The sequence below is a fragment of the Phyllostomus discolor genome, chromosome 3 (assembly GCF_004126475.2).
Source record: "Phyllostomus discolor isolate MPI-MPIP mPhyDis1 chromosome 3, mPhyDis1.pri.v3, whole genome shotgun sequence".
In the NCBI taxonomy this organism is placed as follows: domain Eukaryota; kingdom Metazoa; phylum Chordata; class Mammalia; order Chiroptera; family Phyllostomidae; genus Phyllostomus; species Phyllostomus discolor.
The window spans coordinates 1,293,932-1,315,879 of record NC_040905.2 but is presented as its reverse complement, the minus strand read 5'-3'; the positions used below and the strand labels follow the sequence as shown (position 1 = coordinate 1,315,879).

General features: G+C 61.9%; 1 protein-coding gene across 1 annotated transcript in view; it reads left to right on the top strand.

Moving 5' to 3' along the window:
* MTREX (Mtr4 exosome RNA helicase) overlaps positions 1-21,948 on the top strand; it is a 34,102-nt gene that overhangs the window by 3,634 nt on the left and 8,520 nt on the right. Inside the window, exons 4-20 of the mRNA XM_028513077.2 lie at positions 2,690-2,752; positions 3,575-3,687; positions 5,994-6,168; positions 6,246-6,336; positions 7,781-7,905; positions 8,883-8,981; positions 9,499-9,601; positions 11,852-11,983; positions 12,675-12,754; positions 13,988-14,098; positions 15,388-15,489; positions 16,724-16,849; positions 17,321-17,471; positions 19,058-19,230; positions 19,803-19,871; positions 20,308-20,436; positions 21,264-21,374. Of these exons, the coding sequence (XP_028368878.1) occupies positions 2,690-2,752; positions 3,575-3,687; positions 5,994-6,168; positions 6,246-6,336; positions 7,781-7,905; positions 8,883-8,981; positions 9,499-9,601; positions 11,852-11,983; positions 12,675-12,754; positions 13,988-14,098; positions 15,388-15,489; positions 16,724-16,849; positions 17,321-17,471; positions 19,058-19,230; positions 19,803-19,871; positions 20,308-20,436; positions 21,264-21,374 (1,953 nt within the window). The remainder of the gene's footprint in view (positions 1-2,689; positions 2,753-3,574; positions 3,688-5,993; positions 6,169-6,245; positions 6,337-7,780; positions 7,906-8,882; positions 8,982-9,498; positions 9,602-11,851; positions 11,984-12,674; positions 12,755-13,987; positions 14,099-15,387; positions 15,490-16,723; positions 16,850-17,320; positions 17,472-19,057; positions 19,231-19,802; positions 19,872-20,307; positions 20,437-21,263; positions 21,375-21,948) is intronic.

Here is a 21,948-nt window from a genome sequence, read left to right as displayed (position 1 = left end):
CATTCTGGCCAGAGAGTTCCTTGCCGAGGGCTATCTTGTGCTTTGTGAAGTGCTTGGCAGCGCCCTGGCCTCTCCCCACTGGAAGCCAGGAGTGGGAGACAGCTGACATGCTCAGAGTACATCCAAGTCAACAAAGTTATGGTGAAGATGAAAGTCTCTCTTTTATTTCCTGGAAAAAAGTAAACGGACTTTTTGGCTGACCCATTACAGTCTTAGATAACTTCCTTAGCCTTTCTCGCGGTTTTTTAACTCACAAACTTGGAGCCGTGTGTGCGCCCCCAGGTGGCTGGGAGGATTACGTCAGGACGTCAGGTGGGGCGCTCCGCAGAGCACGTGCTCAGTGCCTGTTCTGTCCCGTCCTCCCGCAGGCGGCCCAGGCCCTTCCAGGCCCCGCTCTGGTGACATGCTCTGCAGTTGCGTGGTTCTGCCACAAGGGGTGGTCTCAGGAGCTCGTGGTAACCTTGGAAAAGTGAGAGTTCGTGAACGTGGGCTAGGGGGCAGTGTAACACTGTTTCTTTATCCTAAAGGTCTTCTGTGTTTACAACACAGCCTTTTAAGTTGTTACTCCAGGTGTGACTTGGAATTTCTTGGGGCTGAGAGAACAGGAAAAGGCAGGTGGCTCCAGCGGTCCTCCGTCGGGGGGGTGGTATGAAGGGGCGTGCATACTGGGCGCACCTTGGGTGCAGCGAGAGGACGGGGCGAGAGGACAGGGGCGTCCTCAGTGCAGCGTGGCAGGTCGTCCTGGGTGGGACAGGGCTGTGTGGGCGGGGCGCTGGAGCCGGGTCGCCCCAGAGGAGGGAGGACACCTCACAGGCTCGCTCAGGGGCGGGGGAACAGGTTGTTCTAGCGGCCCGCACAAACCTGCACAGACCAGCACACGGTGGCTGTGGGTGGTGGGACCGCAGCGAAGCCTCGCCGTTCTGGCTGTTCTGGCCGTCACCTCTTGGGGACGGTCCCCCTCCAGGGCAGGAGCCGGGAGTCTTACTGAAAGTCTGTGGAATGAACAGAGTAATTCCAAGTGAGCAAAAATGGCTTTTGGTAAAGACTTAGCACCTTGTTTTTAAAATACCCGTTTTTCTACTGAACGCTGTTCGTGTTCCTTCAGAAAAGCGGAGGAACGGCCCCTCCCTGGCAGGGTGCTGCTGGGTGCTCTGCTGGGGAGTCCCCGTAGACGCCCGGCCCGCCCCCCCTCCGCTCCCTCGGGCTCCCCGGTGATGGCCCCAGCCCCTCCGTCCCACGCCAGGGAGGCTGGTTGCGAGGCCGGCCTGACCCTGATCGCTCGCTGGGTTTCCGCTGTTTCCCCTCCGGGTCACCGCAGGCCCCTCCCCTTCTGCCTGTGTGTGTGTCGGTGTCGCCCGGGCCGCTGTCAGAGGAGGAAGCAGGGACCTTCAGGTCTCGTGCACACGAGGACGCGGTGTCTCCGTGCTGTTGCAGCGTCTTGGGGGCGCTCAGGCCCAACTTGCTCCGTGCTCATGTTCTCTGATCGTGCCGCAGAGGGCGTCAGGATCCTGCGACCAGAAGGCGTCAGGACAGATGGGAGGGAGGGCGACCGGCTCGGCCCTGGTGGGGCCGCGCACGGCCTGGGGTCTGGTCTTCGGGCGTGCTCACCCAGAAATCCAGCGGCATCGGTGCTCCGAGGGCTCTGCCCCCCAGGACGGGCTCTGTGCCCCCGTAGGAGGCCGCGGTGCTTGGAAGGGGGCTTACCTCTCGGATGAGTGGCCTTCTCACTCTCCCTGCTGGGACCCCCTGAGGGTGGGGACGTGCCGTCTCCAGGGAGGGACTGGCGCCTGCCCCCGAGAAGGAGAAGCGGGCTTTCTCCGGCACACACAGCTCTCACGCTCGCTCTCTCCTGGCGTGTGCTCGGGAAACGCCCGGGTCCCAGCTGCCGTCTCTCGGTCATCGAGGCGCATTAGAGCCCCCCTTTCCCCTGACACGCGCATCACAGTGGTGCTGGGCCTTAGTTTACACTGGGTGTGCCGCCCGCTGTCCCCGGTTGTGGTCGAGAGCTGGCGCCCTCCCCGAAACCCCGCCGGCGGCACCTCGGTTGCAGTGGGGCTGCACATCTGCCGGCACACTGCCGGCGTCGCTACTTGTTCGTTGAAGCTTCGGTCTTAGAAGAAATTGTTTGTAATTTCTTCGAGTGCCTTGCTTTGCCCCCCACCCTCCCCAGTGGATTATTTATGTGTTAGTAATCCACTTCGTGGTTTAAGTTTTGGGAACTTAGATACAATGTGAACTGCCCTCCATATGTGGGTCTTCCAGGGGGAAAACCAAGGTCTTGTCCCAGGAATGAGGGAGTGCCGTCGTATTCCACAGGGTTTTCTCTCACACGGCGACAGGTCCGTTGAGCGTTTTTGACCGTTTGTTAGTGTCGGGCGATACAGTGGACGTGGAAAACGTAAAGATGCTGAGAAAGGAGCCAGACCCGAATAAACTCAGTGTCTTGAGGGAGATACACCAGCAGCTCTCAGTGCCATTGCCCTTAGATTAAACACCAGCAGAGGCTCCTGAGTGCTGCAGCTTTAGCGTCTTGACTTGCCCGTAAAGGCGGTTACTCGGTTTCCGCGCCGTCTGCGCCCGTCGGACGCTGCCGGTTCACCGCTCCGACTCTGCACACTGTCGTCGGCGGGGGTGAGAGCCGATGCCTCGGTTCCTAAACAGTACGTTGTTCTTTTCTCTCTCGTAACAGGTGGCTCTTCCTGCAGACGAAGACTATTTACCGCTTAAACCTCGAGTTGGAAAAGCTGCAAAGGTCTGTACTTCTGGCGATATGATTTTTACAGCTTTGTGAATCTTTTTTCCTGAGAAAACCTTGGAGAGAGATTCTCCCAGAGAGATGCCCGTGCTCCCTGGTGTGCGTGCACCAAGAAGCAGCTCCTGAGGGGAAGTGCGAGACCTGAGTCGGTGCCCAGACACGCCGAAAGGCGGGCAGCACGCGATGAGAGTTTTAAAAACCAGTGATTCTCAGCCTTTTTAAAGAATCTAATGAAAATTATGAGTCTTTCTCTTAGAAAAGATGCTTGCTTGCAGTAGGTTTTGTGTACAGTTTCAGAAGTTCAGCATGCGTCCAGCGACCCCCGAACTCGGGTGCTGGTGCGAGGGAGGGTTCGGGAGCCCTGTCCGACCCTTGGGGGCGATCGCCCATCGTCCTCGGGGCTCCCTCGCCCCCAAGGCGGAGCGGTGGGCGGGCGGGAGCCCACAGGGCTGAGGGTGTGCTGGTGGCGCTCTGCCCTGCCCAGCGCGCTCCGTGAGGGGCCTCCCGCCGGAGTCTCGGGTCTGGGTCCGAGAGGGAGACCAGCGCCTAGTCAGGGGTTGTTGTGAAGGTTAATAACCACGTGTGGGGAAGTGTCGCAGAGCATGTTTTTGAGTTAGCGATTGTTGCAATTGATGTGATGTGTACACATAAGCCTGATACAGAACTGAAACATCATACTGCAGAATTAACTCCTGTGCCGTCTAAAGGTTCTTTTACTCCCCCAGAAGTGTTCTGGGAGTAACCTCTCTTGATTTTAAGGGTGTGTGTGTGTGTAGCTGGAATTTTCGTGTGGACATTGACATATGTGTGTTTTTATAGGAATACCCGTTCATTCTTGACGCTTTTCAAAGGGAAGCCATTCAGTGTGTCGACAACAACCAGTCTGTCCTAGTGTCTGCCCACACGTCGGCGGGGAAAACCGTGTGTGCCGAGTGAGTAGCTCTTGTTTTTTTTCTTTTTTTAATGGAATTTCAGGTCTGTTAATACTTGCTTCATGTGTGGAGGTGCTTTTGTGTCGGTTACGTACACATTTTACGAGTGTTGGATTTTCTCGGACTGACCCCTTTATCCTTAACTAATGCTTTGCTCCATTTTTTATTTCAGCCTTTGATTTTAAGGCTGTTTTGTCTGATTAAGTATCGCTGTCCTGCTTGCTTCCTTTCCTTTTCCTTCCTTCCTTCCTTCCCTCCTTCCGGTTTCCGTTTGCGTGGAGTGTCTTCTCCCGTCCCTCACTTCCACTCTGGTGTCCTCACATCTGAAGGATTTGAGTCCGGATGGTTCCTCCCAAGGGTATCGTAGTTTTAGCTTGTGTGTTGGGTCTTGGATCCACTTGTTCATGTTTCTGTGACTCGTCAGCAAGTTTGTCACTCTGATAAGATACCTGAACTTAGGCAAGCCGCCTCTTCTTCTGTGTCCGTGCGTAAGGAGGAAACTAGCTTGACTCCGGTGCCTTCTGGGAAAGGGTGGGGCAGAAAGAAGCCAGCCCTCCCCCGCTGGACAGAACCGGGGGTGGGGCATGGGGAGGGCACAGGACCACCTGTGTCTGCGGCCGGGCCAGGTGTAGAGAAGAGGTCTGGCCGCTCCCGGGCCGGGGGCCTCACCGCGCCCAGAGAGGCGTGCAGGCTGCGGGGCGCGCACCATTTACAGCGGCACTCGCCGCACCGCGGTGCTGGGCGCCCCACAGCCTCGCTCTCGCGTCTCCTGCACGAGGAGCGGTTTTCGCTGGAGGACACGGTCAGGGGTTCTGAAGCCTGCTGTCAGGCTCGGGGGCAGGACACCGTGAGGGCAACTATGAGACATTCACCGGGGGCAGAGGCCCTTGGGAAGAGCCGGTCAGGCTGCTGTGGAAAGCCTTGCAGCTGTTCAGCGAGTCAGACGTGGCGCTGCCCTCGGACTCCGCAGAACAGGGCTTCCGGGCGCGTCCCCCAGCGGGCGGAGAGCAGCTCCTGTGACGGAGCCGCCGGCTCGTCCACCCTGCTGGGTGGGCTGCTCCCGACGACACTGCTCGTGTGCACGCTCACGTGTGGGTCTGAGCCTGCGGGTGAGCCGTTTCCGCTTCTGTGGGGCAGGCGCCAGGTGTTAGTTACACTTCTCGTCCGTGGAAATTCACCCGGCGACGTTGTGATACACTGTTTCCGTTCCTCTGTTGATGCCGTCTTACTGGTTCTCAGGACACGGTTTTCTTGTCTCTCGGGCCGTTTTCTAACAGCTGCTCTGAGCCGGGCCGCTCAGAGACGGCTGCTCGCAATGCTCTTTTGCCTCCGCGTGTGTGACGCTTCCCTGTTTCTCTCTGTGTCCTTTTTTTTTTTCCCGAAAGTGGGTATTTTAGAAAATGTATTGTTGGATCTCTCTGTTCTTTTCTCTTGTAACTCGTATTCGTTTGGACACTTTGTAGCGTTTTGATTGTTTCACCATCGGGGGGATGGTCAGACGAGCTCGGTTTCTCTGCCCAGCCCGTGCCATGGGGCCGGGTGCAGACACCAGCCCTGTCGCACTCTCCGGGGGCCGTGGGGGAGCTCGGGCATCATCAGAGCCCCCGTAACGTCCCGTCAGGGGCTGCCTCCGTGCTCGTGCTCTCGGGGAGGGAACACATGTGGGTCAGCTTACGTGTCGACCCTCAGACATAGGGGCACACTGCCTTCTCCCGCGTGCTCCGCCGGTCCGTCCTCGGTGTGTGTGCGTGTGAGCGGGCGGGTCCGTCCTCGGTGTGCGTGTGCGTGTGAGCGGGCGGATCCGTCCTCGGTGTGCGTGTGCGTGGGAGCGGGCGGGTCCGTCCTCGGTGTGCGTGTGCGTGTGAGCGGGCAGGTCTGTCCTCGGTGTGCGTGTGCGTGGGAGCGGGCGGGTCCGTCCTCGGTGTGCGTGTGCGTGGGAGCGGGCAGGCCGGGCTCTGAGCGTCTGGACGCCCGTCTGCAGGAGCAGCGACGCCCTGCCCATGGGAAGCCGGGCAGCTGCTGGCCGTCCGTGGGCGCCCGTGACTGAGCCTCGGCGGCTCCAGCGCCCGCAGCAAAGACGCCCCGTGTGTTCAGCCGCTGCCCTGCGGGCTCACCACGGTCGTCACCGTGCGGCTCGCTGGCAGCAGGCGGAGCAGCAGGCAGAGCAGGGCGCTGATGTCTGCAGAGTCCGTTTGGGATAAGTGACTCAGGGAGATTCGGCCACAGTTTAAGTGTTAATAGTGTATTTAAGTCTGTACGCTTCGGAGAAAAGGCGTCGTGAGCACTGGTTCCCTTTGCACTTTCAGGTACGCCATTGCCCTGGCCCTGCGGGAGAAACAGCGGGTGATCTTCACCAGCCCCATCAAGGCGCTGAGCAACCAGAAGTACCGCGAGATGTACGAGGAGTTCCAGGACGTGGGCCTGATGACGGGGGACGTCACCATCAACCCCACGGCGTCCTGTCTCGTCATGACCACGGAGGTGAGGGTGCGGCGCCTGCCGGCTCGCCCTGTGCAGGTGGATGCGAGTGCCAGAACTCTGTCTGTTTGCTTCTCCAGATCCTGAGGAGCATGCTGTACAGAGGCTCTGAGGTCATGCGGGAAGTCGCCTGGGTCATATTCGATGAGATCCACTACATGAGAGACTCAGGTGGGCTCTGCGGGCTGCCGTGCCACGGGTCTTCCTGCCGGGGGCGCCAGGGGTCCCGCTCGGGAAGCTTCCGGGTTGGTGGGCACGTGCAGATTCGGGAGAAGGGCCGTGAGAGCCCGCTTCCTGCCCCTCAGGCCTTGCCCTGTGTGCTGGTCTGGCTGCTGTTCTGCATCCTGAAAAGTTTGCTTTGGTGTTTCATGTGGCTGGAGTTCTAGCCACCAAATCTTGGGCAGCACGATACAGTGTTTCCAGTAGGTTTCATTCGGCTGTAGCTTTTTTTTTTTTAAAGATGTTATTTATTTTTAGAGAGGGAAGGGGAGAGAGAGAGAGAGAGAGAGAGAGAGAGACATCAATGTGTGGATGCTGGGGGCTGTGGCCTGCAACCCAGGCATGTGCCCTGACTGGGAATCGAACCTGGGACACTCTGGTTCGCAGCCCACGCTCAATCCGCTGAGCTACAGCAGCCAGGGCTGGCTGCGGTTTTAAATAGTCACTTTTTTTAGGTAAAATACAATTTCAAGTAAGACAATTAAAACTAATTTTCTTTAAATAGAGAGCCCTCTAACTAGTGTTAAAGAATTTCTAAAACTCTGGCCAGAAATTTAATTTTTTTTGTTGTTTTTTTAGTTTTTTAAACTAAGGAATGCATGTTTATGGTGAAAGGGGATTGTGAAATAAAAATGATCAAAAAGAAAAAATTACAGATATTTCTTTACTTGAACTGTTACACTGCCTCATTGGAAAGGTGTACTTGGAGTTTCAGACAGAGCTGGGAAGGTCAGTGTTAACAAACACATTTGAAAGTTACATGTGTAATATGTACACACCTAAAACTCAGTTATTGTTTAAGCACCAGGCACATTGGAGAAGTACGATTTGGGTGATCACGTGCCCGTTGAACATGTCACCCTTTGCAAAACTTTAAAATCGCGAGTCCTGTGTTGACTTGTTTGTATAAGGGGGAAGCTCTCCAACTGGTTTTTCTGGCTTTCTCCATTTTAACGAGAACTGACTTCGATTTTGCTGCCTATCACGTCTTTCTTTCCTCTCCGGAGAGGCGGGGGTGAGCTGGGTGAAAGGTGCCTTCTGGCGTTGGAATGGTGCTTCTCTGGAACTGCGTCTCCGAGCGACCCGGGGACATGCGTTCCTTTGCTCTGTGACTCCCGTCCGGACGATGGGAAGGGGTTTCGTCCGAAGCTGCCGCCTCCGGGCGCAGCCTGCGGAGGCCACTGTGTGTGCAGCGGGCGGGTCCGTCTGCGGCCGCGCTGCGGGCAGGTGCCGAGCGCAGACGAACGTGGGTCTGGGCGAGGGTCTGTGGCTGACAGCAGCCGGGGGCAGCGGCCTCTGCGTTGCTCCCTGGGGCTGCAGAGGAAGGCGGTGCTTGGAGGTCACCCGTGGGCGGGGCGGCCCTGAAGCCCGCGCGCGGCCCCTGTGCTTCTTCCAGAGCGTGGCGTGGTGTGGGAGGAGACCATCATCCTGCTCCCCGACAACGTGCACTACGTCTTCCTCTCGGCCACCATCCCCAACGCCCGGCAGTTTGCTGAGTGGATCTGCCACCTACACAAGCAGGTACTCCTGCTCCCTCTCTGGGCGCCTTCAGCGTTCGAAGCGTTACAGGCTGGCCCTCCTGTGTCCTGTGCTTCGTTCCCGGCGCGGCCTGAAAAAAGACAGAGGCTCCTTCTCTTCAAATGAGGCGGGCTCGTGCGAGGGGCCCCGCGTGGCCTCTTGCCTCACTTCCAGCGGCCCAGCGTGGCTGGGAGCAGGGCCCCGAGGCCCCGGCTTTTACAGCTCCCCGCCGACCCCGGTGACCTGCCAGGTTGGGCAGGCCTGCCCTTCGCTGTGCGGGGAGCCGGGAGAACGCCTGGCACTGCCACTCAGCCCGCAGTGCCGGGCGAGGGCCGGGCTGTGCTGAGCGGGAGGGCTCTCCTGTGCACACAGTCAGACCTTTCCCTCCCCCCCGTGCTTTTCTCGTCCGCCTGTAGCAGCGGCGTGGGCCCTTGTGACAGGTGCCTGTTTGCTCCTAGTGAGCTCCCCATGGCTCTGCCTGCCTGCCCCGCCCCTGCCCAGCCAGCAGTGCCCTCTCAGACGTCTGTCTGTCCGCAGGGACGTCTGTCTGTCCACACAGACTCCTGCTCCCTGTCCGCTGGGCTCCCGAGCGCGGCCGGGTGACGCCCACGGTGCTCCTGCAGGTCCCGCGGCCTCGGGAGCGGCCAGGCCACCAGGCGACCTTGCTCACCGCAGCGCAGGTCTGGGGCGTGGGTCCAGCGTCCCTGCTGAAGCGGAGACCGGGCCCTTCGCCCCGATGCGGGAAAGGGCGAAACTGAACAGGTGGCAGCGTGACTTCAGACCTCGTTTTTTCACGTTTTTCTCCTGCCTGGTTTCGAAGGGATTTTTTATAAGTTTTTCTTTTTTTCTGTTTGAAATGCTGACTTGAGAAGTTTCTCTCCCACCGAGTTCTCTGAGGTGGGTCAGATGCACAGAGTTGTCACGGAGGAAGGGAAACCCTGCGTGTCTGACTGTGTGCCCCCCCCCCCCCCCCCCCGCAGCCCTGCCACGTGATCTACACGGACTACCGGCCCACGCCCCTGCAGCACTACATCTTCCCGGCTGGCGGGGACGGCCTGCACCTGGTGGTCGACGAGAACGTGAGGGCCGAGGGCCGGGCGCGAGGGCTGCGGCTTCCCGGGGGGAGGGAGGCGTGGGGGCCTGGGTTTCTCCTCCCTCCACCCAAAAACAGTTTTCAGCTCCAGCATCCGTTGTGCTGCTGGTTTTCTGTGTGTGTGTGTGTGTGTGTGTGTGTGCACGTGCATGTATTTTGAAAGTCTGTGTTGTCTTGTGCGTGAATTAGGTCCACCCCCCCCCCCCCCCGCCCTTTCCAGCATGTAAAAACGCTGGGAGAGAAGGGACCCTGGACTGGTCTCCGATATCTCATGGCTCGCTTTTCCCAGTTTTAAAACCTCCTTCTCACCTCTCACTACCTGTAGCCCACGTCGTTTCTGAGCTGTTTTCACGACCTCTGTCGTAGTCGCTAACCACCGAGTCCCTTCCACCTGCGGCCGCTCTGCCCTGGGGTGCGGGCGGGGGGACGGGGTGGGGCGGCGGGGAGGTGTGGGTGAGAGCGCGTGGGTGCTGGGTGCGAGTGCCAGGAGCCCCTCGTTGCAGGGCGACTTCCGGGAGGACAACTTCAGCACGGCCATGCAGGTGCTCCGCGACGCGGGGGACCTGGCCAAGGGCGACCAGAAGGGCCGGCGCGGAGGGACGAAAGGTAACTCGGAACTTTGTGTTGGAGAATTCCTGTAACTTGTATTTCAAACGTGACCTTTCCCCTCGGGGCGCTGCATCCAGATCAAGACACTGTGCCGTGAGATCGAGTGGGTGCGAGTTCTCCTCTCTCTCCCGGTGCCGTGTCCTGGGTGACGTGTCCTGGGTGCCGTCCAGTCCCCCCACTCCAGCCCAGCACTCCGTGGCTGTGCGGGCGTTCTCGGGACCGGGCGGCCGTCGGCACGGCCCCTGTTCAGCCACAGACAGCTCTCGGGCCGTGACGGTTGCCACTTCGAGGTGCACGGCCGTGGGTTTTGGTGTGTCCCCGGAGTCGCACAGCGGCTGCCTCTCAGCTCGTTTCCATCCGCCTGGAGAGAAGCCCCGTGTGCCCCCGCCCAGCAGTTACTCCTCCCCTCCCCCTGGCCTCTTCCCCGCCGCCGGCCCCGGCCGTTGCTGTTTCCCCGCACGTCCTGCGGAAAAGGGGTCAAGACGTGTGTGGTCGTTCGCACTTGGCTTCTTCCGCCTGGCATGTTTTCGTGGTTCGTCCGTGTTACAGCGTGTCGATGCTTCATTCCTTCTCACGTTCCGATAACACTCCACTGCACACGTGCACCCCTCATTGCTGATCCGTTCACGGGTGGGTGGGTGTCCGGGTGGTTCTGAGTTCACGGTTTTCATCGTGGCCAGGAACGCCGCTGTGAACGGCTGTGCTCACCGTTCTCACGTGAGCGGGTTCTTGTTTCCCACGAGTGTGCGCCCCGGGACGGAGCCCCCCAGCCTCGGGGTGAGTCTGTGCCCAACCGCAGCCTCGGCCGCTCCACTTCCGGTCCCGTCGGAGGGGCGGCTCAGTGCGCTGGAGGGGCAGGGCTGCGGGCCTGGTCCCCAGTCAGGGTGTGTGCCTCGGTGGCCGGTTCGGCCCCGGTCGGGGTGCGTGCGAGAGGTGAACGGGCCCGTGTTCCCCTCTCTTCCTGCTGTCTAAAACAAGCAAGCGTGCCCTTGGTGAGGGTGAACAAGCAAGTGTCTCATTAAAATGAAAGGGAGGGTGTTTCTTCTGCACCCTCGTCGGCGCTCCGGCCCGTTCCACCGCGGCCATCCCAGCGGCGAGCCGCGGTGTCTGAGCACGGCTCCGGTGCGCACGGCTCCGATGCGCACGCCGCTGCAGCGGGCGGTGTGGGTCCATCTCCGGGGCCTGCCGGCCGTTCGTGCCTCTCCTCCCCCACCAGAGGACACTTGTTCGTTGGCTTTGGGGAGAGGGAGGGAGGGATGAGAGAGGGACACGTCTGTTGGTTGCCTTCCGTGTATATGCCACGGGGGACTGAACCCACAACCCGGGCCCGTGCCCCCTGGCCAGGAACCTGACCCACCACCTTGGTGCCGGGATGCTGCCGCAGCCCCCCGAGCCGCCCAGCCAGGGTCCGTCCGCGTGTCTCCTTTGCAGAAGTGTCTGTCCAAATCCTTCACCCGTTTGAAAACTACGTTGTTTTTTTGTCGTTGAGTGGTAGGAATGAATCCCTTGTGTCTTCTGAACACTGGGCCTTCCTCGTGTCAGAAGTGTGATTTGCACACACCCGCTCTGTTCTGGGAGGGAGGGCTGCCTCTTCTCTTCATTCCATTGTCTGCATCTGTCGGGGGCAGAACTCGTCACCTCTCATGGGATCAGTGTGTCGCTGCTGCTGCTGCTGCTTTGGGGTCGTATCCCAGGATGCCTCGCACCCCCCCCCGTCGTGAAGACGTCCGCCTGCCGGCGTTCCATCCTGCCGCTCTCTGCCTTTCCCTTCCTCTGCTCTCGGGCGCCAGCCCCCACACCGTTGTCCGTGTCCGTGGGTCACGCACACGGCTTCCGTGCTGACCCCTGTGCCCTCTGTCATGCTGTCCCCCGCCCGCCCCCCCCCCCACTCTGACAGCGGTCAGCCTGTCCCCCGTGTCCACGCCTGTCTCTGGTTTATTTGCCCGTGTGTTTTGGTCATCAGGCTGCGCACGGAAGTGACGCCACACGGTATTTGTCTGTCCCCGACCGGCGTCTCCCACTCCGCGCGGTGCTCTGCAGGCCTGTCCTCGCTGCGGCGTGCAGTGCTCCGCCGTGTGAGCGCACCCCGGCCTCCCACCCCCTCGTCCGCCGAGGGGCGCGGGGCCGTCTCCAGGCCCCCGAGCTCCTGCGTGTTTTCAGAGAGCCTCACAGAGTTAGCCTTCATGTTCAGGTCTACGACCCACCTCGAGTTAACTTCGGGTTCGGTTCTGTGTGCTCTTCCTGCAGGACCATCAAACGTGTTCAAGATTGTGAAGATGATCATGGAGAGGAACTTCCAGCCCGTGATCATCTTCAGCTTCAGCAAGAAAGACTGCGAGGCCTACGCACTCCAGATGACCAAACTGGACTTCAACACAGGTATCGCGGGACTTCCGTGTAGCTCTCTTCCGTGTAGCTCTGCTGTGGCTCCGTGGGGGTGGGGGTGGTCTGCCCCTGGGGAGTGGTGTGGTGCTGGGACGTGCAGCTCGCCCCCTGGGGCCTGTGGTCTGGCCGCTGCCCGCGGGCCGCTCGCCCTCCTCCTCGGGCTCCTGCTGCACCGGAGGGCGCTGGGCCTCGGGCGCTAGGAACCCGCACCGGGCAGAGCTGCCCTGCGCCTGCCTGGTTTCCGGATAAAGGAGGAGAAGGAGAACTTCTAGCCGACCAATAAATTAGTCTTGTATTAGCTTTAAACGCAGCCCGCTCGAAGGTGCACAGTGAGGCCGTAGCCCAGCCTGGCCCAGCAGGCGGCCCCGCCCTCCCTCAGCCCCACCCTGTGCATGCGTGTGTGGTCCTGCCCGGGGAGACCTGGGTGCTGGTCGTCCGTCCGCAGTGACGTTTCAGCCACAGGGCCGGGCTCGGGGTGGGTTCGGCCCGCCGGGTGGGTTCTGAGAGGCGGTGAATTTTATCAGGCAGCCATCTGGTCACTTTAATCCACTTTCCCTCTGACTGTCGCAAATACCGGCTCTTCTCTTCGCCGTGACTCCTCCTGGACTCCCGTCCTCCTCCGCGTGTTGGGCGTGGGGCCCCCGCGTCGCGCAGACGCTGACGGCCCTTCGGGTTTCTCTCGTAGACGAGGAGAAGAAGATGGTGGAGGAGGTGTTCAGCAACGCCATCGACTGCCTGTCGGATGAGGACAAGAAGCTCCCCCAGGTCCGGGTCTAGGTCGGCAGGGCCGGGGTGGCCGGGGGGGAGGGGAGGGCAGCGCGCCTCTGGGCTGCGTGACCGCCTCGTCCCGTGTGCCCACGGCCGCCAACGCGCTGTGTCGTGCGCCGAAGGCTGTCGTTGCTCGTGTCTCTGAGCACAAGTGGCCGAGAGCGACGGGCGGCCCCACGGGCGCTTCGCTGGCAGCGGCTGCGGTCTGGCGCCTCCTGCCGCCGTGCTGACGGCGCCGGCTGTGGGTCACCCGCGTGCCTCAAGCTTCCGAGCAGAGCAGCAGCTCGGCCCCAGGGCCGCCGCGTGTCCACTCTGCCGTGCTCCGGGGGCCTTTTCCTCCGGCCCCTGGAATTGCCTGGGGCGCTCTGCTGTCTGCGGGGTCTGGGTGTCGGGCCTCGTGGGTCTGGGGTGGTCCCGGTCAGGACAGCCGTCCAGCAGCAGCTGCCCGGGAGTGGGGGTCTGGTGTGCGTGCTAAGGGCCCTGAGGACTGCTGCTCTGGTGCAGCCTGGCTCGGGGGTCCGTCCTGTGACCCCCCGGGTGGGTGGGCAGGCACACAGGGTCTCCTTGCTGATGGCCGCTGCGACTCACGCGGGGTTTGTGGCGGGACCGCGGCCGCACGTCGGTGTTGAGAGCGGCTCTGCCTCACCGGGTCGGGTCTGCAGGTCGCCTCCCGGCCGCGCTGCTGGCGCTGGAGGCTGAGCGGCGTCCCCGCATGCTCCGCTGTCCTGGCTCACGTCCGGGGGTGGACATGGCGGGCGGCGGGCTGCTGATGGGGACGAGCATCTGTAGCTCGTGTAGCTGTGGGTGGAGTGTGGTGTTGAATGTCTCGTGGCCACTGACTGGGACCTTTCGGGCTGAGGGGGCCAGGGTTCTGGTCTGTTGGGTGCGGACACAGACACGGCCCCGGCAACTGCTGACGGGTTGGATGGAGGGTGGGAGGGACCCCGGAGCATCTCACGGAGGCAGCAGGGCGTCTGCGGAGCCGGCGTAAACTCGCCTTCCAGACCCCCTCGCGGGCCGTCTCCGTAAAGGGCGCGCGGGCAGGGTCGCCCTGCTCCGGGTCCGGCCCGTGGGAGCGCAGCCTGGCTCCGGCCTCCGCTCTGAATGTCGGGCTGCACTCCACTCCTCTGGGCAGCGTCCTTCCTCCTCGGTCGCCCGCTCTCTCGCCGTGGGGAGTCTGGCGCTGGCGACCCCCCCGCCCCCGCTCGAGGTGACCGTTGTCCCCCGCAGGTGGAGCACGTGCTGCCCCTGCTGAAGCGCGGCGTCGGCATCCACCACGGCGGCCTGCTTCCGATCCTGAAGGAGACCATCGAGATCCTGTTTTCCGAAGGGCTGATAAAGGTGGGTTTCACTCGGACTCGCCGTGCCCTAGACCTGACTGAGCGTGCAGTGTGGACCCTGCTGAGACTGCCCTCCCTGTGAAAGCCGAAGCCCTCCCTGGGGTCCCCCGGTCGGCAGAGCAGCCGCTCGTATCGCCCTTTGTCAAGCGAGGTGGCGCGGCACCAACACTCAGGACGCGGCTGCCTCCCCTCCCCTCGCAGACTCTGGGCCGCGGGTGGGAACCCCTTGTCCCCTCCCTGTGTCCTTCGGGTAGGAGACGGGCGCTGCGGGGTCTGGGTCTGAGTCCACAGGCGCGCGCCTGTCCGTGCGCGGGCACCCAGGTGGGTTGGGGAGGACGGGGGTTGCGGGTGGGCCTGCGGATGCCCTGACCGGAACCGGCCTCACTCGGTGTTTGGAGTTACGTCGCCGTCGTACCCAGAGGTGGTGGGATGTCAGAGACGGGACACGGCTTCAGGATGTGCCAGCTCCCGTGTGGCGCTAACAACCCTGTTTCAAGTCAGATTGGAAATTTGTCGTGAGAACCTCAGCACCAAGTAGGAGGTTGAAAAGAGGTTTATTCACCCGAAAGGACGCACGTGCGGTGCTTAGGTGAAGGACCGGTGGTCACTGTTCGCCCCTGGGTCTCGGTCCGGCCCCGCGGGCGGTTCCCTCCACCCTGTGGACCCACTCCGTCGAGGCCCGTTTGGGGGAACCGTCTCCTGGGCGTGGAAGTGACTCGCGCTGGCCGTGAGAGCCAAGCAGAGCGAGGGTGCGTGCAGCGAAGAAACGAGAGACTGTCACTGCCACATGCCCCCGAAATCGCCACGAGCCTCCGTGCCGCCAGTCCCCCTTCGGCCGCCCCCTCCCCCCGCCCGCGTGGGGTCCGGGTCCCGTCACAGAACCTCGGTGCTGAGCTCGTGGGCACAGCCCTGTGCGCCCGGACTGCACACGCGTGTGCCTGGCGGAGCCCTGGACGAGACCTGGAAGGCCGCTGGCTCTGGCCCCTCCCAGGGGCCCTGACACAGCCTCCAGCTGCCGCTGCGCCCGAGACAGACCTGGGCTTCCGAAGCTGGAGCCCCCGGGGCTAGAGGGAGACCCTCCCCGAGCTGAGCGTCCCCTGGGACGCCGAGGACGCCAAGTGCGATTCGATGGTTTTGTGTGCGAGCTGCCCAAGTGTTTGTGGGAGCAGCTTCCGGTCTCGTGTTTGTGGGGCCTCGGCAGCAGCCAGCCTTGAGCAGTGACGGTTGGTTACAAAAGTGGTCTTCCGGCTGAAGGTGTGTGTTCAGTTACGTCACTGTCCATTTATGCAGGCCCTGTTCGCGACGGAGACTTTCGCGATGGGAATCAACATGCCAGCCAGAACAGTGTTATTTACAAATGCCCGGAAATTCGACGGGAAAGACTTCCGATGGGTAAGGAAAGTGATCCGGATGCTGGAGTAACTTCGGTCGCTAATTGCTTTACCTACGGTGGGTGTGGCGCATGCCACAGTCTTTGGGATTTCCAGTTTGGAGTGCTCGGAGCTTGTGCCTGAGCTAACACAGCGACGCGTTTGTTCGAGTTAAACTCCGGATCTCTTGCCCCTTTGTCCTTTGTCCACAGACACTCTTCCCGGTACAGGGCGGCGATGGGGGAGGAGTGAGCGTCCCCGCACACACAGGGTCTGCGTCTCCTTGGTCGTGGGGCAGGACGCACCTCCGCCGCGGCGAGGACTTGGGGCGCGGTGGGGAGTTGGGGGCACGAAGGAGCCCCTCCGTGAGGAGCCCCAGCCCCAACTGCGAAACCTGGAAATCGCAGCATGTCCGGCCCTTTGGCCCTGTGGGGTTTTATCGGGCTGCCTTTTGCAGACATTCCTCCCTGGTGTTTCTTAGGGTTGGTTTTGCTGCTGCTGTTTTCTTGGTGCCTCCCTGGCTCCCGGGAAGCTGGTCTGACTTTGATGCTATTAGTGACGGGCCCTCCCGTACAGCACAGTGCTCTCACCGCTGCCGGAGCCAGGTGGGGTCTGCGGCCCCGGAAACCGCGGGCTCCCGCCCGGGAGGACGGTGTGCGAGCACTCGGGGTGAGACGTGGCCCAGGGCCGCATTGTGCTGGTGCCGCCCTGAAACCCGTGTGCGGGTGCCTCGCCACCTCCCCCACCTGGGTGGCCGCTGGTGGCGCGTGGGCCCCGCCGGGCCCCGCTGTGGACACGCACTGCGGGGCAGGAGGAGAGGACCGGGCCGCCCCATGGCACGTGCCGGCTCCACATGGGTCTCCGCTCCTGAGCCGGAGGCGCTGCGGTCGGATCAGGAGCAGCGTGGTGTGCAGTTTGGCCCTTGCCGGCTCCTCCAGACGGCGCTGCCTCCCGGAGCGTCTGACCTAAAGACGCGGGTGCTTGCGCCCGTGGGAGAGCCAGGGTTTCCCGGCGGGTCTGGGCCTGGTGTGTCTGATCGTTTGGAGCTGAAACTTAAACATTGTTTGTGAGCGTGTTGTGCATTTTTGTATTTTCACTTACACTCTCCTAACAGTTTACGGTTTAGTCAGGTTTGGGGGGGTTGTTGTGGGGGGGTGAGGGAGCATGTACCTTCGGCCTGCGTGTCCTGTAGGAGAAATTGTGCGACTGTTTTTACCCGCTTTTCCCAACGTGGGTCTCCGGCTCTGTCCCTGCAGATCTCCTCCGGGGAGTACATCCAGATGTCCGGCCGCGCGGGCCGGCGGGGCATGGACGACAGGGGCATCGTGATCCTCATGGTGGACGAGAAGATGAGCCCGACCGTGGGGAAGCAGCTGCTCAAGGTAACTAACTGGGCGCGGGCGCCGCGCCGGCACCGGGCGGGGGGGCGGTGAGGACAGTTCCCCAGGAGTCCCCCGGGGTCAGCTTTGTCCATCCAGGGGCCTGTCTGCGTGAGCTGTCTGGGCCTGGGGGGGGGGGGTCGAGGAGGGGGCTTCAGCCTCGTACCCTGCCGTCCGTCCTCCCCCAGAAGAGTGGCTGGTGGTACGAGGGGGGCACGTGGAGGCCCCGGGCGGGGCCGGCGGACAGCATCTCCGTGGCTGCTGTCCTGCTAGCGATCCTGCCTTTCCCTTCACTTTCCCAAAGACACGGACCGTTTGATCACTTCGTGTTGCTCGTTTTAAGGGGAAGAACTTGATACATTTCCACAGTGTTCACTAACACAGAGCTAAACTACTAAGCAGTTCAACAGGTGGAAGGGTTTTGTGTGAAACTCCTTGAGTGACCTCTAAAACGCTGGGTGTCCCCCCTCCCAGGGCTCAGCGGACCCTCTGAACAGTGCCTTCCACCTGACCTACAACATGGTCCTGAACTTGCTGCGCGTGGAGGAGATCAACCCCGAGTACATGCTGGAGAAGTCCTTCTACCAGTTCCAGCACTACCGCGCCATCCCCGGCGTGGTGGAGAGTAAGTGGGGCCCTCGCGCCGAGCGGGGTGCCGCGGGGGTGCCACTCTCCCGTGGGGCGGGGCTCGGCCCTCACGTGCGGTCAGGCGAGAGCCGTGGCCTGGGCCCTGGGCCCCGGGGCCCGACGGAGCGTTTCAGGGTGGAAGTCCTGGGTTGGACCAAAATACCCGTCCAGTTTTTTCCGTTAGATGAAAGACACGTTTTCATCTTCACCAGTAACTTTATTGACCTGGATGTGTGTTGGTGTGTCGGCGGTCTCCCGCTGCTGGGCTCCAGTGGGCGGGGGCCAGGGTGCCGCCCCAACCTTCCAGTGCGGGAGACAGCCCCACGCACGGCAGGGAGGTGTTTGGCCGAAATGTCAGCTGTGCCGAGAAACACCGCCCATCACTCGAGACTCCTTCGGTCCGTCACAGCACCTTCTCCACGCACTGCACAAATCTTTTTTTGTGTATTTTCTTGCATCGTCAATATTAAAGTGACTGGCAAAAATTCACCAATTTTGCATTTTTTAAATGCATGCTGATGTGGCAGCTGTCACAATACAGACTAACAGCGTTGCTTTGAATGAAAAAGACCACCAAACGAAGATTTTGGCCGACCCAGTGAGAAAGTTCTGTCGGGACACCTGTGGGTGGGGGTTCAAGGTCAGGGTGGGTTGCTGTCGCAGACGGGGCGCGCTGACTCAGGATCCTGGGCAGCGCCGTGCTGGACGCCGGCTGCGGTGCTGACGCCTTTGGCCTGGAGGGGCTTGGCCCCTCCCTCCGTCTCTCTCTCTCTCGTGGGAAGAGAGCAGTCTACACTTGCAACCTGCACCTGACAGGAGCCTGTGCGTGGGTTCTAGCCCCGGGGTCGGGGCGGCGCTCTCCGAGGTCTCGCAGGGAGTGTGCGGCGGCGGGGATCCCGTTGGGCGGGGATCTCGTCGGGCGGGGGGGTGAGTTCGTTCCCGTCTCGGGGATGTTGTGGCCGACCGCACAGAACTCACTGAGATCTAACATAGAGGCAAACGCTGAAAACACCGGTTTGGGTAAACCATAAAAATAACGTGTAGTCAGATTTTTAAAAACAGAAATCGGGGAAAGGCGCAGCAGACCGTTGGCATGGTTCGTAATCCCACACGGAGACGCCGCACCAGCACTGCCCGCGCTGTGCAGCCGCTCCGTGGACGCAGCACGCTTCCGCGGGCGGCCCGGGTCTGCGCTGCCCACGCGTGGGGGGCGGGGCCCCTGTGGACAGTGAGCTCTTGAACCGGCGCTGGCTCTGGGCTCGGCCCGTTGGGGTGGCCACGGGCGCTCCTGCCTTCTGGCCGCTCTGCCAGACCGCTGGCCGAGCACGCCTCTGCCACCGCAGGGCTCGTGGGACGGTGCTGTGCCGAGAGGCGTAGGCCTGGGAGTCCCGGGGGGCGGCCTCCCCCACCGCAGGGGAGAGCCGCCTCACCAGGCGCAACACGGCCGGGCACGGCGTCCACAGTCACGGGGTGGGGGACCGGGGGAAGTGGAGAAGGAGGCCCTTGGGGGAGGGGCGGGGCAGCGCCCCAGCGGGAGGCAGGCGCGTGACTCCGGCCCTTCGTGCGCGTGTGCTCTGCCCGCAGAGGTGAAGAGCTCGGAGGAGCAGTACAGCCGGATAGTGATCCCCAACGAGGAGAGCGTGGTCGTGTACTACAAGATCAGGCAGCAGCTGGCCCGGCTGGGCCAGGAGATCGAGGCCTACACCCACAAGCCCAAGTACTGCCTGCCCTTCCTGCAGCCCGGCCGCCTGGTGAAGGTGCGCTTCTCCGAGGGGCTTGGCGGGGGCTCCGGCGGGCGCCAGCGTGGAACAGCTGCCCTTTCCTTCCTGGGGGGGTGCCCCCCGCCGTGAGGGCTGACCCGCAGTGGTCAGGCCGTGTCCTCGGCTTCTGCGCCTCTGCTCAAGGGGCGTCGGCGGTCAGGGTTTCCTTTGGGGGATGAATCGAAGTGGACGGTTTTAGAATCAACGTACGAAATGCTTCTGGTTACAAAACCTGAAAGTAAAGGCGGTTTTAGTTACGGCTGAGGCAGCTCTAAGTCTGAGGCGAACTTATTAACAAGCTGCATGTTCTCAGAACAGACTCCCGTCGCCATTTTCAGCTTTGGTTTGCCGCCGGCGAGGTTCCCGCTGCGGCGGTCCCAGAGGCCTTCGCGGCGTGGCCGTGGTTTTCCCCTGGGGGGTCCACGCCTCGTCTGCAACTTTAAAGCGTCTTTCAACAAACGCGTCAGCAGGGAGGTTCAGCTCCTCTGAGCTGCTCTGGCCTGCGGAAGGAAGGCTGAGGCTGCCTTTGGACATGAATGTCCTTGTTCCCTCCTTCCCTTCCTCTCCAGGTGAAGAACGAAGGAGATGATTTTGGCTGGGGAGTGGTGGTGAATTTCTCCAAGAAGTCAAACGTGAAGGTAAACCGTTATTCTCAGATGACAGTGTTACATAGATTATTTGTGAAGTGTTTTTGTTTTAGACTCATGAAGTTGATCAAGGTATAAAAAGTATTACCTTAAGAGGAGATGTACTAAATTCTCCCACAAGGAATTAATGTTTTTAATCATCTTAAATTCTGTTCTAAAAATAGTATGGCTTATTTCCCTAACAAAAACAACAAACTTTAATTCCGAGACAGTTTATATTTCTTGTCGGAGTTTAGAATGGAATTTAGAATGGCGTCTCATGCCCCGGTGGTCACGCTGCTGGACGCCGTGAGCCTCGGGGGGTTTCCCTCTGCCCGTCCCCTGGAGCAGCTGCAGGCCGAGGGGCCCTGCGTGTCCTGGAGGCAGCGCCCGGGGCCCGGCCCGCGCCCCGAGCGTCGGTGACCACCCACGTCTCTCGTCCTCGCAGCCCGGTTCCGGGGAGCTGGACCCCCTGTACGTGGTGGAGGTGCTTCTGCGTTGCAGCCGGGAGAGCCTGGAGAACTCGGCGACCGAGGCGGCCAAGCCGGCCAAGCCCGACGAGCGCGGGGAGATGCAGGTGCACCGTGTCTGTGTCCCGTCATCCCCCCCCCCCCCACCCCCCCCGCCGTGTTGCAGGGGCCGTGTGGGCGGCCTGTGGGCACCTGGCGCCCTGGGTCAGCCGTGACGGAGGGGCGTCGGGGCCATCAGTAAGACGTGCCTGGGACTTCGGCTTCTTTCTCTGGTCGAGCCTTTGCCGAGGCTGGTGATGCAGAAGGGAGAGATGAAAAGGATTTTTAACCAAAATTGTCACATGAAGTCGGGTTTCACCTGGGCCGTAACACTGTTCTGGTCACTTTTACGATCAGGTGATCACACGGCTGCATTCCACCCGTGTGCAGCGCCGCCTGCCTGTGTTGCTCCTGAGCAGTTCCTGCCCGGGGGGGGGGGGGGGGGGTGGCCACAGTTCCAGTCACGTGACTCACACACGTGCCCGTGACGGAACGCGAGACGTTCGCTGGGCTAGGCGTGGTCTCTGGCTGCAGCTTGGGGGCCGGGGGGGCACTTCGTGGGTAAGGAGCCAGGGGAACTGCGAAGACAGGCCCTCCCGCTGCGGGGGGTGGGGGGGGCTGTAAAGAAGGCTTTATGAAGAAGGAGAGAGGGACCAAACCTGCGGGAAAGCAGGGGCACCCCCGCCCCCAGCAGAGCTGCGTCCCAGCGGAGGAGGCGGTGGGCACCGGGCGTGCGCCCTCCACTCTGTGCGAGTGCAAGGTGTCCTGTCCTCTGGGCGCGGCAGAGGCGTCGGGGACACCGGGGGGGCCTGGCAGGGGTGGACGCCGCACACGGGACGTGGCGGGGTTTGGCGGCATGCCGCGGTGACCGTGACGCGAGCCCCCTTGTCGGCAGGTGGTTCCGGTGCTGGTGCATCTCCTGTCCGCCATCAGCAGCGTGCGGCTCTACATCCCCCGGGACCTGCGGCCGCTGGACAACAGGCAGAGCGTGCTCAAGTCGATCCAGGTGGGCGCGCCGGCCGCAGGACCCGGCTCCGCGCGCGGGGAGGGGCGTGACCAGGCGGCTGGCGTCCTTCTAGAGGCCGAGCTGACCCCCTCGGTCGTCCCACGGGGGGGCGGGGGGCCCGAAGGAGCTCGAGGCAGACGTAGGGCCTCGGGCTCAGGACGCTGAGCAGGAGCGACAGCGATGTGTCAGACCCCTGTCTGGACTCTCGGCCATGTTCAGCGTAGTTAATTAGTGGGTGAAATAGCTTTGTCTTCAACAAGATATGACTTGAGCATTTTATCTTCGGTGCGAGGAGGAGCCTGGTTGGTCGCCCAGCGAATGGGCACGTGGCCCTCCCCCCCGCCCCCCCAGGCACCGGAGGCTGTGCGCTTGCCAGGGCCTCTCTGGGCTGTGGTCCTGGAAACGAGCCATCCTCGTGACGTCGTAACGGTTTTCATGGACACACCTGTTCATCCCTCGCCGGCCCAATCCTGTCTTACCTGCGAGGCCTCCGGGGCAAACCCCTCCCCGAACACACGTGCCTGCCCTGTGCCCCGTCCAGTTGCGGTCGGGAGGCTGGAGACAAACGGCTGGT